The sequence below is a fragment of the Heloderma suspectum genome, chromosome 1, assembly GCF_057233095.1.
Source record: "Heloderma suspectum isolate Gila_16-S chromosome 1, 16-S_ref, whole genome shotgun sequence".
Classification (NCBI taxonomy): Eukaryota; Metazoa; Chordata; class Lepidosauria; order Squamata; family Helodermatidae; genus Heloderma; species Heloderma suspectum.
Window position 1 is genome coordinate 338,922,674 of NC_139458.1, and position 14,908 is coordinate 338,937,581.

The 14,908-nt window shown below is 42.5% G+C and overlaps 1 protein-coding gene across 3 annotated transcripts in view; it reads left to right on the top strand.

Annotated features, from left to right (window-relative positions):
• The window catches only part of PDE7B (phosphodiesterase 7B), a 223,515-nt gene that overhangs the window by 171,948 nt on the left and 36,659 nt on the right, over positions 1 to 14,908 (top strand). For all 3 annotated transcript variants that reach the window (XM_084827614.1, XM_084827613.1, XM_084827612.1), the window contains 3 exons: positions 5,862 to 5,945; positions 10,360 to 10,511; positions 14,143 to 14,206. In XM_084827614.1, the coding sequence (XP_084683740.1) occupies positions 5,862 to 5,945; positions 10,360 to 10,511; positions 14,143 to 14,206 (300 nt within the window). The remainder of the gene's footprint in view (positions 1 to 5,861; positions 5,946 to 10,359; positions 10,512 to 14,142; positions 14,207 to 14,908) is intronic.

Genomic DNA, 14,908 nt, shown 5'->3' on the forward strand with positions numbered 1-14,908 from the left:
GTGACTGATCAATGAGCAAAAGGCAAGACCACAGGAGAGAGCTATTAAGATCTTTTCCATATGTTCCATCTGGTTACTTTTTTTTTTTTGCTAACCAGATACTGATGCAGACATAGCTTTCCAGGATGTGAAATTCGTAAATTACTCCTTAAGAGGGAAATGACTAAAAAATTTTGGGCTCAGTCACTGAATTGTCAATTGGTTATTGCACAACTCCCATTAAGATACCCAATGCTTTCAAAGGAATTGTTTCTTATTATTGTGCTCAAATGCTTTTTTGCACAAACAGGGGAGTGAGGCAGGTAGCTGAGTTCAGTGGCCGCATTGTCTTCTTTCTCCATCAGAATATCAGTGATTATAATATTATGATCAGTGGGATAGCATACTAGGATTTCAAAATGTACACACTCATCTGGATACAGACTTCAGCTTCATTACTTTACTTTTTATAATCTTTGTCAAGGATTGGGGAATTGTTCCCACCGGTATGCCACCAAACTGTGAAGGAAGGGGGGATTAAATCCCACCAAGATTGCCAAATATGGAGGATCTGACTCACCAATCCTACCTCATAAATTATTTCATCCATATGCCTTAATTATTTATCCCTTACATTTCTGCTGCCACCATACATGTTTTTATAAAACTGTATCCCCTTAGCATACCATGAAGTAGTAGGGTTATAGGCTATAGATGTGGGATAAAAAACATAGAGATTTATTTAAAAGTTGAAACAAATATATTAATATTCATTTAAATCTTTTTACATATAATGAAGTTTAATAATATACATTACAAAATGATATCAATATATTCTACTAGTTCCTTGCTTAGAACTCTTTAAGAAAACTGCTATAATCTTAGCCAAGTTCACTTCACTAACTAAGGTCCTGTTCCAATTACCTGTTTCCTAACTCCACCCCAGTTAGGTTTCCCAAACTGACTCAGAGGACAAGAGCTGATGTTTCCTCTTCCACTCAGTGGAAGGATATGCCTCTCATGATGGACTCCCAGCTTCCTGAGATGAATTATCCCTCTGGCAGGCTCACTTCAGCTTTCCCTAACATCTTCCTTGTGGTCAGGGCCTTGATGACAAGGACACAGCAAAGAAGAAGACACTCAATTGCCTCCTCTGAGATCTTCCTGCTTCTTGAGGCTGACTGTTTCCAGCTGACAATCTGGCCAGGAGCTTTCCTGGAGAACTGTCTCTAGAGTCTTGAAGCCGTTCTACACAAGTCATTTATTCTACGCTCGTGATTCCTCGCCCACAGTAATTTACGAGTGCTTAACATGATGTTATCCTCCTCCAGGGCCTCTCCTGTTCTTTGGAACCATTTTAGCCCTTTTTTTTTTTCTAAGGAGGAATATCTGGTATATCTGTGAATGGCAGCATTAAACCCTAGTGTATTTGAGCATTTCCGTTATACCACAGCACCATCTTGTGGTTGTGTAATGGAACATACAGAAAGGCAGAGAAAGAAAACCCCTGGAGAACACATGTGTAGAGATAACCTTTTAACTTCTCACTTTAAAGCACTTACAGTCACAACAACATTTCATAACACATTCTGGTTTTTACATTTAAATAAAATGTAAACATTTTTTTCCTCAGAATTCTTGGTTCTCCACACACCTATAAAGACATTTTACCTTTAGAGCAGGAGTGCACAAATTTTTTGGCCCCAAAGATCACATGTGATGCTGGCTCAGGGCTGGGGGCCACACATGCATGCACACACGTATCCGTACACACACATACGCACACACCAGCAGTCCTTATATAGATTACTCTTTTCTCACTGCCAGCAGCAGTGGTGAAAGGGTGATCTGTATGAGGATTGCTGGGGCAGGGCCTGGAAGGAGTGATCTGTATCTCTGGGAGCAAAGGTACAATTGGTGGGAAATAGGGGAGAATGTGGTGGGGAGAGGTTCAGGGCACTTGTGGGCTGCAGTTAAGGCTGGGGAGGGGGGCTGCAGGTTGTGCGCCCCTGTTTTAGAGGGGCATCATTTAACTCAGCAGATTAAACATTGTTTTCTAGTCAGATCATTTTGCTTTAGGGATTTCAGAGAAATCTGTTTAGGGTGGAGTTCGATAGGTTTTCATAGAATAATAGAATCATAGTATAGTAGGGTGGAAGGGGCCTATAAGACCATTAAATCCAACCCCCTGCTCAATGCAGGAATCCAAGTCAAAGCATCCCTGACAGATGGCTGTCCAGCCTCGTCTTGAATGCCTCCAGCATGGGAGAGCCCACTACCTCCCTAATTGGTTTCATTGTTGTATTGCTCTAACAGTCAGGAATTTTTTCCTGATGTTCAGCTGGAATATGGCTTCCTGTAACTTGAGCCCATTATTCCATGTCTTGCATGCTGGGATGACTGAGAAAAGATCCTAGCCTTCCTCTCTGTGACAACCTTTCAAGTACTTGAACAGCGCTGTCATATCTCCCCTCAGTCTTCTCTTCTCAAGGTTAAACATGCCCAGTTCTTTCAGTCTCTCCTCATAGGGCTTTGTTTCCAGTCCCCTGATCATCTTTGTTGCCCTCCTCTGAACCCTCTCCAGCTTGTCTGCATCCTTCTTAAAGTGTGGTGCCCAGAACTGGACACAGTACTCAAGATGAGGCCTAACCAGTGCTGAGTAGGGGGGAACTAGTACTTCACAGGACTTGGAAGCTATACTTCTATTAATGCAGCCCCAAATACCATTTGCCTTTTTTGCAGCCACATCACATTGTTGGCTCATATTCAGCTTGTGATCGACAACAATTCCAAGATCCTTCTCGCTTGCAGTGTTGTTGAGCCATGTATCCCTCATCTTGTAACTGTACCTTTGGTTTCTTTTTCCTAGGTGCAGAACTTGGCATTTATCCCTATTAAATTTCATTTTGTTGTTTTCTGCCCAGCGCTCCAGCCTATCAATATCACTTTGAATTTTGTTTCTGCCTTCCAGGGTATTAGCTATCCTGCCCAATTTTGTGTCATCTGCAAATCTGATCAGCATTCCCTGCACCTCCTCCTCCAAGTCATTAATAAAAATGTTGAAGAGCACTGGGCCCAGGACTGAGCCCTGTGGTACCCCACTCATTACCTCTCCAGTTTGAGAAGGTCCCACTGATAAGCATTCTTTGAGTCCGATTCTGTAGCCAACTGTGGATCCACTGGATTGTTGTTTCATCTAGCCCACTTTGAGCTAGTTTGCTCATCAGGATATCATGGGGCACTTTGTCGAAAGCTTTGCTGAAGTCGAGGTATATTAAGTCCAGAGCAGTCCCACAGTCCATGAAGGAGGTTACCTGATCAAAAAATGAGATCAGATTCGTCTGGCAGGATTTGTTCTTGACAAATCCATGTTGGCTTCGAGTAATCACTGCATTATTTTCAAGGTGCTTACAGATGGATTGCTTTATCACCTGCTCTAGAATTTCCCCAGGGACTGATGTCAGACTGACTGGTCTGTAGTTCCCAGGTTCCTCCTTTTTACCCTTTTTGAAGACAGGGGCAACATTAGCCCTCCTCCAGTCATCTGGCACTTCCCCCGTCCTCCATGATTTCTCAAAGAGAATAGACAGTGGTTCTGAGAGTTCTTCTGTCAGATCCTTTATTTCTCTAGGATGCAGTTCATCTGACCCTGGAGATTTGAACTCATTCAAAGTAATGAGGTGTTCCTTGACCATATGCCTATCGATCTCAAGCTGCAATCCTGCCCCTTCAGCCTGTACTTTGCTTTTGCCAGGGGGATCATAGACCCTCTTTCAGGAGAAGACTGAGCCAAAGTGGAAATTGAGCACTTCTGCCTTTTCTTTGTCATCTGTTATCATTTTGCCATCCTTATTTAATAGCTGAACAACCATTTCTTTCCTCTGCCTTTTACTATGCACGTAGCTGAATAAAGCCTTTTTGTTGCTTTTAGCATCCCTCGCCAACCTCAGCTCGTTCTCAGCTTTAGCCTTCCTGACACCATCCCTGCAATTCTGTGCTACTTGCCTGTAATCTTCCTTTGTTGCTTGTCCTTCCTTCCACTTCCTATATGTGTCCTTTTCTGTTTTCAGGTCATCTCTAAGCTTTTTGTGAACCCACATTGGATTCTTCTGTTGTCTTCTGCCTTTTTTTCTTGTTGGACTTATTTGAAATTGTGCCTTTAGAATTTCCTTTTAAAAAAAACTCCCACCCATCCTGGACTCCTTTTCTCATTAGAGTCGCTTGCCATGGGACCTTACTTATCATTGTTCTGAGTTTATTAAAATTGGCTTTCCTAAAATCCAGGGTATGCGTTTGGCTACACTTGGCTTTTGCTTCCTTTAGAACCAAGAACTCAAGTATAACATGGTCGCTTGCCCCCAGAGTTCCTGTAACTGCTACTTTATCCACTAAGTCATCTCTGTTGGTTAGGATCAAGTCAAGGATAGCCGATCCTCTAGTTCCTTCCTCTACTTTCTTTCTGTAGGAGGAAGTTATCAGCAACACAATTTGGAAATTTCCTGGAGGGGCCATGTTTTGCAGAATTTGTCTTCCAACAAATATCGGGGAATTTGAAGTCCCCCATTACTACTACATCATGCTTCCTTGAAACATTGGCTGTTTGCTTTTCAAAAGTTTCATCCTCATCTTCTCCTTGATTGGGTGGCCGGTAGTAGACTCCGACCACAAGGTTCCTTTTATTCTTTGCTCCATTTATTTTAACCCAGATGTGATGGGGCTACCAAGGCCATCCTCCTGTATTTCTGTGCAAAGATATGTATTTTTAACATATAGTGCAACCCCACCTCTCTTTCTGTTCCTCCTGTTCTTTTTGAACAAGTTATATCCTTCAATTGCTGTATTCCAGTCATGAGTGTCATCCTACCAAGTCTCAGTTACACCTATCAAGTCATAATTTCCCTCCTGTATTAAGAGTTTTGTTTGTTTCCCATACTCTGGACATTAGTATATAGACATCAAAGACCATGTGCTTCATAGTCTAGCTTTCTTCCTACATGTTTGTGAAGCCTATTATTGGGTGCTATTAGAGCTGTTCTCTCCATTGCAGTGCATGAGCCTTCGTCCATTGTTACCCCCACCTTTACTTCTCCCAAATATAGGATTCATTTTAAAGCCCTCCTGATAAAGTTCTTCATGCTGTGGCCAAACACATTCTTCCCAGCCTTTGTGAGGTGCAACCCATCCTTTGCCAACAGTCCATCTTCCAGGAACTATAGCCCGTGGTCCCAGAATCCAGATCTCTCTCATCAGCACCACCTTCGTAGCCAGTCAGTCACCAGGAGTATTTTTCTTTCCCTTTCTATCCCTCTTCTAACTACTGGAAGGATGGATGAGAAAACTATCTGGGCCTCAAAGTTCTTGAGTTTCCTTCCTAAAGCTTCAAAGTCTGACGCTCCCCCCCCCCCCCCCGCCTGGACTTGGTTTCATTTCCCAGTGAGACCCAACTCGATCTGCAGCGAGTTGGGCCAGCTTGTGGATTTTCTGGGAAGTTTACAAATTTGGAGATCTGCAGTTTGTGTGAATTTCTGAGCAATTTGCACAAATCATGGCCACATTTGTGCAAATTGTGTCTGAATTTGTGTGATTTGCACAAATTTGGCCATAATTTGAGCGAATTCAGTCATTATTTGTGCAGATTGCTTAGAAATTTGCACAAATTGCAGAACCTTCCTCAAAAAATGGACAAAAAAGTTTCCCAAGTTTGGGGAACAGCCCATAGCACAGCTCACAGACACCAAGCAGGTGGTACATACCGCGGAACTCCACCGAGCCAAAAAAAGAACTAGATTTTCCAGCAATGGACATCCCTAATTTATTGCTTAAGAAGGTTCTCTAAGGTGAAGCAAAGTCTCTAATATTGACTGGATGATCATGTTTTGCAGGAGATGCACGGCTGAGAGGTCAGACAGGGGTTCTCTCTGAGAGGCGTGGTTCCTACCCATTTATAGACTTTCGTCTTCTCAATAGTAAGTACAACACTTATTGGGAAATGGGTTCACAGAGGATTAAAAAAAAGACATTATTCAAATGGTTATACCAAAAATTATTTAAGGATTGTTTTTACATTCTGTAAAAATTGCTACATACCTGCATGGGCTGTAGCATCAAGTAAAAACTGCTTTCCTGATCCTTGATGAACTCTGAACAATGTTTTCAGAGGATGGGATTCATGGGCTTGGGGACCCAGCTGTTTAGCAGCGGCCTGTACACACCAGTAGTAGTGTACATGCCTGCTGTCACACAAGAATCACAGGCACCATCCTGTGGCTGCAAAGTGCTGTGTTGTTCTTGTGCTGTCAATGAGCATGGCACTTAATACTTTTATGCTACTTATATGCCACTTTTCTGTGCAAGGATTCTCAAAGAGGTTTTCATGGTAAGGCAGCAATAATTTAATTCTCTGATTGACTAAGATGCTCAGTGACTCACTGAAGCAGATCGTTTCAGTGACTCACATGTGGTGATTAAAATTAACTTTCATTTTCATATGATGTAGCTTGTCAATGACTGATACAGCACATTTGTTGATTGCCTTAATTAAGAACAAGAGGGAATTCCATGCAGCGCCGTTGCGGTGGGATTAGTGAATCACAGCACGGCTTGCAGAGAATTGGGCATGCTTTCTCTCATGCGTGTTCCTTACTGAGAACTTGTTACTAAGCATCCAAAACTGACCCCGCTACAAAGGGCTTAGACTTAGGAACAATATCAACCTATTCCACCAGTGGAGGCTGGTGGCTCCAATTTCAATGGGGCTGTGAATCCACTGCGAGTGTCAGTCAGAACCAGCCAGAATTCTAAAGGAGCTATCCAGAGTGCTGAATCATATCCCCAACTAGGTTCAGCACTTTGGCTAGTTCCTTTAGAGTTCTGGCTGGTTCTGACTGAAACCCAGAATGGATCCACAGCCCCACCGAAATCAGAGCCACCAGCCTCTACTATACTCCATTATGAATCCACATAAGCAGTAGATAATGAGAACTGCATTCATTATTACTTATTCAAACAAGTAACACAAGGGTCTCCTTCAAAGTCACTTCCATATCTAAAAATGTAACATTAGGATGTTGATTTGACTAGCAACTACATAAGTGCAATTATTGTGTTGCGTTTTCAGACTCCAGACTTCCAAACAGCTTCACACTAATGAGTATGGGGCTGGGAATAGTGGTGGAAGGGGGTGGGGGGAACTGCCATTGGAATATTCGCCTTTCAGCTCCAAAACGTCTTGAGTCAGCCCTTGCTCTAGGACAGCAAGTTCTGTACCTTGGACTTGACTTGTGACTTACTTGCCAAAAAGGTTGGCCACCACCACTTTAGAGGTTCCTCACAAAAGGATATAGAAATGCTAAATTCTAACAAGTCAGACAAAAAAGGCTATTCTAAGACATGGTCATGAAGTTCAGACATATCGTTTCTAGTGTGCTTCCAGATAACGGGGGCGGGGGGTTGCCTTCACTTATGGTTGAACACTAGGACACAACTGGAGTGGAGAAAGCGCCCTGGGGAAAGGCAGACGTCTTTTCCCTGCAACACTCCCGTGCGTACTATCAAAAGTGTAGTCTGCGCCATGCTGCTGCCTAACATCAATATTGACTTGGTCATTAGCACAGGCTGAAGGACACTGCATATTTAAACGCAGGGATTGGAAGCACTAAAATTGATACCCAGCATCAGAGCCATCTAGATGCACCTTTAGATTTTGCAGAACACTCACTCGCCACCAATAGCTATAAAAGAAACATTGATAAAACTCCCGCACTTTTGGATTTCAGATTCTGATTTCTTGATACACTGAATACCAGTAATCAAATAAAATTCAGTCAAATGGGGTTATATCCAATAAAAGTCCTACTTAGAATAGACCCTTTGAAATGAATGGAACTTAAGTTAGTCATGACTAATTGTATGTTCAAGCCTCCCAATAAGCTGACTCCTAACTTGCATAAGTTAAAGTATGTGGTGAGGCGTTGGGCTAGAAGATATACAGAAAAAGCTGAAATAACATGGAACAGGATGTAATTATGGAATTCTTGAACATTTCTAAAGGAATGCTGCTTCAATAAATGTGCCTTAATTTTTTTTCAAATTCTCACCAGCATTTTGAACAGTTAAAACCACTATTGAAAGTAAATTTGAGTCTTCAATTCATTTTATTTGGAAAAACCAAACCAACCCGGTGAGATATTTTTATTCACTAAAATAATGTTCCAGCATTATGTTGCAAACACGGTGAATAATTACTTTTCTAATCCCATAAGGATGTTTTATATTACTTGGACATTACTTCCACACAGATCTGACTACTTCCACACTCCATCTTTTTCCATATATGTTTTTACTATTCCCTTTAAAGCAAATGATGAGTTGTTAAATTTGTTACCTGACCTTCTGTTCCAAGGAAAAAGGCATTCTGATGATAACATTGAGGAGATTTTCCAGCTGACACAAGGAAGAGAAAGGACAAAGCAAAAGGGCCATTAAGATGATAAATGAAAAGTAGGGTTTTCTGTTATTACAGGTTATGTTCATTTTCCTTAAGGGGGAACAGGAATGGGAGAAGAAGGGCTATTTCCTTTCACTTACTCTGCAGTCAGTCATATTTTTACACTTAAAAAAAAAAACTCATTTATTCTAGGTGAAGACACTCAATCTTAAAGTCCCTTAATCATTGCATTTAAAACTGCAACACAATGGAGATCTATGTTGCAACTGCATTTCCAGGACAATTCACTGACCCTTCAGAGCAGAGGTGGAGAACTTCAGGCCTAGGGTCCCAATCCAGCTCTCCTGGGGTCCCAGTCCAGTCCTCTGGAGTTCCCCAGATGGTCACACCTCTTTCTCTGGTCCCAAACCCTTTCCCTCATCCATTGACTGCTTGGTGTTTTCCCCACTTTTGTGAATGTTTCCCATTCTGAAAGATTGAAATGTCCCTCCTAAGACTTAATGACTGGCAGTAAGAGCTTTAAGTTACAACGTGCCGGAGTGTGTGTGTTGTATCTTGGCCTCACCCCTTTTGCTTTGGCTCCACCCCTTTGCCTTCAACCCCGCCCACCACTGGAATGTGGCCCCCAAGAGCTTCTCTGAAATGGAATTTGGGCCTTGGGCTGAAAGAGGTTCCCCACCCTTGCTCTAGATATATGTTGTCTTTGTGTACATTGTCTGTGTGTGTTATGTAAATGGTTTTTAAACTTTGTATACTGTATTTTAATGTTTTTAATCTTTGTAAACCATCCAGAGAGCTTTGGCTATGGGATGGTGTAGAAATGCAATAAATAAATAATATTTATTTAAAGCAGCACTTTACCTTGGGGATCACACAAATGTGTGATCAGGGATCCCAGACCCATGCTGAATGTAAATGAGTGCTTCGGTTGCTTGCCTTCATCTAATCCCACCAATGCAGTCTTGTTAATTTTGGTGGTTTCCCCACTAAATTTAGTGGGTTTTCAGTGCATTCTGTGGAGTCAATTCCTGTCTAGTGGTCAGCTGGAAAAACAGTGGCTTTTCTAACAGTGGTCAATGGTTGTTTGGTTGGTTAGTCTAATTTTCAGTGGGATTTCTGAACTGGATTAGAAGATGGGAAAACAAGGCTTGTTCAGAGAATAAACTCACAAGCAGAGGCAGCTGTGGGCTGATCAGATTCTAAGCAAGGTTCAAATCAGTCAGAAGCAATTGATTCCTTTGTGGAATGATCTATTATACTTTCTGGCTCAATTTAGGATCTCTTCAAGTAAATGGGTATTTTCATCTATAAATACAAACCAAGAAAACCATCACATTTTGCTACTGGAAATAATGTTTATTTTAAAGCTATTGTACAAAGTTCTGTTATTTACACAATTATGGCTGCAGAAGATGCTTCATTATGTTTGAAATTGGGTTTAGTTTCTCTCTTCCAGCCTCCCCAACATAAAAGGCAAAACACTGCTCTTCTCCCAACATTGAGGTAGTAGGAGAGAGGTTTACCTAATATTCCCTAATACATTATTCTATAAAACATTAATGCTGGTTGCAGGCATAGGGTGCTACGGATCACACTGCTGTTCCATATCTCTTCTGTATTTTATTTTTCACTGAAACATCATGAGGATAAACTTAAATAATTCTCTTTATCGTTAAATTTGTTTTGCCAGTAGAAAATGTTAAAGGAACCATACTTTGATGCTCTGTATCTTCATGAGTTTATCACTTATTTTGTTGTTCCCCTTGGGAGAACAGAATATGGTGGTAGAAACACATCTGACTTATATAGGGTATGTAGGGGAACCAGTTTTACCATTTGTGCATTTTTAAAATAGGCACTCAAGATTTGGCCTTCGTTGAGTTCTAGCTTGTTGGTTTAGTGAAGATTTTTGTACCATTTTTTTCCTCCCACAGATACCATTTATTCGGGGGAAATTGGAACAAAGAAAAAAGTAAAAAGGCTATTAAGTTTCCAGAGATATTTCCATGCATCGAGGCTATTGCGTGGAATCGTACCGCAAGCTTCTCTGTACTTGCTGGATGAAGACTACCTTGGACAAGCAAGGGTAAGAACCATCTCTAACGAACTCAGTTCTTAAAAACAGGCAGCATTCAGACTATAAAATCCTGGCTTAATCATCCAGGATATGTGTGAGCTTCCTGGGCACTCTCGTCTTCACACCTTTTTTTTTAATAGCAGGATCACTCTTCTTTAATCATTGGTTTTCACAGGAGCTTTAAACAATGCCACTGCTCTCCTGCTGCTATCTCACAACTTCCCCTCCCTCTTCCTGTGTTATCTGAGAATAAGAAAAACCTGGCATTTTCTGCGCTTGCGATTGAAAACACCATTTCCCCCCTGTGTATTTCCCCTGTAGTGCTTTGTCCTGCTTTGTGTGGGCCTGTGCTAGGAGGTGTTGCTGGGCAGTGTTGAATAACATTGTCATGACAACAAATCGGGACGGGGGGAGAGGTCAATGACCACGCTTCCAGTGACTATTTCTGCATCTCTCCCATTCCACTATGGGCGTTTCAACTGTAAAGTGGTTAACCATCCCAAATGCTTGTACGAGATCCCCCTGAATACAGCAATGCTTACTTCTAAGTAAACCCATTGGCTGTAAGGCTTTCCTTTCCTGGGAGTAAGTGCCACTGAAATCTGTGTGGTTTGCTTCTGAATAGGCATGCATAGAAGTGCCCTGTAAGTCCACTTAGAGTAGCAGTCTTAAGGTCTCCCATCCCCTTCAATGCATTTACTTTGAATCTCCCCCTCCCATTGACATCACTGACTGCTTCTTCTCCCTTTTGCTCACCAGATTGATAGGCTTTTTTCCTCCCAGGATGGATGGGGGAGTCTCCCTTCTCAGCCATGCAGGAGAAAGGCTTGACAGTCAGGATTTCAATGGGTATTAAAAGTGCCTTTTCTCCTCCCCTGAATAAATTCATCGTGCAGAGCTTGGAATGGTCATTTTTAAAGGTTTGCTTCTTGGGTGTAGAGTTGTTTTAGATAAGGCAGTAATTTTGAGGCGGTTTTCCATAGTACTCCCTCCCACCTAGCCAGCCACTATCTCTTCTCCTAGCCCACCTTGCAGGGTCGTTGGGAAGCCAGAATAAGAGGAAAGAGCAACAACAGCACGGGGGCAGGGGGGAAGCAAGCCGAGTCTAATGAAGATGTCCCCCGTAAAGCAGTCACCTGGGGGTGGGGGTTGCTAGGGATGGCTTGGTGCATTGACTGTATACAAATCCGTTTGTGGATTTCTTACTTCTAGTTGGGAACCTGCAAATAAGTATACCCTTCAAACTCAGCAGTGCAAGCAGTGTACTGCATTTACTGTAATTCCATCACAGACTGACATATTTAGCAGAGAAGAACTAGCAACACCAGCAATCTCAGGGTAAGCCACCAAGAGGACTCTCTCTCCCTCAGAGAAAGGGACGAGCTCCCATAGCCTGCTCTCCAGGTCACTAGAAGGGCTTCCAACTTCCCTCCTGCTGTGGAGGAGTGCAGGGATGGGCGGAGCCAACAATCAGGGGAGGAGCGAGGAGCCAATGATCAGGGGAGGAGAGGGGGCATGGATCCAGCAGCCCCCTTCTGTCCTGATTGTTCCATGCAGCTCCACCCAGCCATGAAAAGGTATAGAGCAGAGGGACGCGCTATGAGAGATGCCTGTTTACAGGGCCAGTGCAAATCCCAGAAAGGATCTGGAATCAAAAGGACTGGTTTGTAGTGGGATACGATGCCACATGTGAAGAGAGCCTTGGTTCAAGTGTAATGTGATGGAAAGCTGCGGTTAAGTGAAACTTACTGGATTGCACTTAAGGGCGCAATAATATGGGTACTCATAAGCCCCCAAACTCGGACGATTATGAGTATCCGATTCAGAGCAGGAGGTGCCTTGTGCTTCCCACATTGCGTTTAACCTTCCAGCAGAGGCTTCTGGCCTGAGATATAAGGTCATAGACAGGGCTCCAACCTCATTGCCAGGAAATTGCACTCCCCTTCTCCTCCCCTCATAGCCGGCATGGAGAGAACCACGCCGGCTACCTCTCTGAACGAAGAGGTAGCCGATGTGGTTCTCTATGTGCCAGCTATTAGGGGAGAGGGAGGGGAGCGCAGTTTCCTGGCTATGAGATCGGAGCCCTGACTATGGCCTCATATCCAGGGAATTGAAGAATCCTATGTCCCCCAGGTGCTGCCTAGGGGACACAGGATTGCTCTCCCCAGAATCTAATGTTAGATAAATGGGCTTGGATCCTGATACCGGTGAACTTAAAGTTGTTCACAGCAAGGAAAGTTTCCTGTCTCCTCTTCCCTACTGCAGCCACTTGCAACTCCCAAAAACCTCTCCAGAGGGTCGAGGGCTCCTTCTGAACAATGTGCAATGGGGCATGGTGGGGGGGACCTTATGGGGGAGGCAGGAATTGGTACAAATCAGGGATGCAGGTAGATGAAGGGGAGAGGAGAACACGATCGACTTTCCTGCTGTGAAGTTCCATAAGTTAACTTAGCTTAGGATCCAAGCCCCTATGTAGTGTTCCTATATTATTCTGTACAGCAGGGGTAGGCAGAAGATGTCTTGGATTTCAGCTTTTGTAAGCTCCTGCCAGCATGGCCAATGCTCAGGAATGGTTGGAACTGAAGTCCAGAACATCTGGAGATCTACTTTCTGCCTATCCCTGCTGTAGAGAGTCTTCCCCTATGGTTAAAATTCAGCTAGCTAAAAGGTAAACTTTAATAAAACATTATCTGATCCCCTCTAGAACAGTGGGGGAGGTGGTGTTTGGGGCTGCAGAGGGAAGGGAATCAGCAAAAATCACCTCCCCCCTGCCCTCCCCAGTTCCACCAGTGTTCTGAGTAGAATTCCACTCAGGGATGCTCCTTTCATGGAATAAAAACTCTGGATCATCCCCTTCTCTGTACGTGACCTGTTCAGATACACAGGGGTCTACAAATTATGGCTGGGCCTGGTAGCCAAGCATTAATTTCTACTATAGAACCAGCTATAAAGTCCAGTCTCACCATAATAGCACAAGAATGTTATAAGAATTTATCAACATTACTTTTTGTCCGATGAAGCCATGTAACTCAGGCTTTATGTAGGTTGCTTTGTTTGCTTCATTCCACAGTGTTTGACAGGTTTTTCCACTTTCAAATATGTGTTTTATATAAGTTCAAATATTAAACAACATTTTAACCTGCCATTTTACTTGTACAACCACAAAGTGTGGGAAAGTACAGAATTTGAACAGAAAGATGCTTATTTCATTTTTCTGTTGAAGAAATTGTATCGCAAAGGTGAATGACCAGTGTTTCAAAGAGTTTTAAAGTGTGGCACTTTAAAAACTAACAACTTCTTCGGGGGATAGTTTTTTTAGAGGCCAGAGTCTACTTCTTGTTATTACCTCATTCACTCACCAGAGCAGAGAGAGCCTGTCACCATAATTAGCCTGGTGAGTGGATTCTTCACTTGAAGTTACATATTTCTATTCCACGCGTGTCCATTTTGGGCTACTCTGTCCAAAACAGCAGTTCTTCAGATTTTGTAGATGAAAATTGAAAGACACCTTGAAGATCATCTTGTTAAACTTGCTACTCAATACAGGCTCTGCTTTTAATGTAAAGTACTGTTTAATGTAAAGCTGTTTTAAGTTAGTTTGCACACACAATCATTCTGCATTTCATATTTATATTTCCAGCACATGCTCTCCAAAGTGGGAATGTGGGATTTTGACATTTTCCTGTTTGACCGCTTGACAAATGGTAAGTTACAAAAAAGAACAAACTATGCTGTGAAATCTCTTTCAGATAGTGATGCTATTGATTTTTTTACTAACTAGGTTAGTAAAACTAACTAACATCAGCATCAATGGGGCTAAAAAACCCAACTGCACCTATAAGCTGATGGCATCTGAGCTAGCGGCAGCTGACCAAGAAAGAGATCTTGGGGTTGTGGTGGACAGCTCAATGAAAATGTTGACCTTGTGTGTGGCTGCTGTGAAAAAGACAAATTCCATTTTAGGTGTAATTAGGAAAGGGATCAAAAATAAAACGGCCAATATCATACTGCCCTTATACAAATCTGTGGTGTGACCATACTTGGAATACTGTGTACAGTTCTGGTCACTGTACCTTTAAAAAATTGTAGAAAAGGGCAACTAAAATGATCAAGGGGCTAGAGCAACTCCCCTATGAGGAAAGGTTACAACAGCCGACATTGTTTAGCTTAGAAAAAAAAAAAAAAGGCAAGTAAGGGGGGACATGATAGAGGTGTACAGAATTATGCATGATGTGGAGAAAGTTAATAGGAAGGCATTTCTCTCTGTCTCTCATAATATTCGGGGTCATCTCCTGAAGCTTCTTGGTGGGAAGACTTAGGACAGATAAAAGAAAGTACTTCTTCATACAGTACATAGTTAAACTATTGAATTTGCTACCACATGTAGTGATGGCCACCAATTTGGA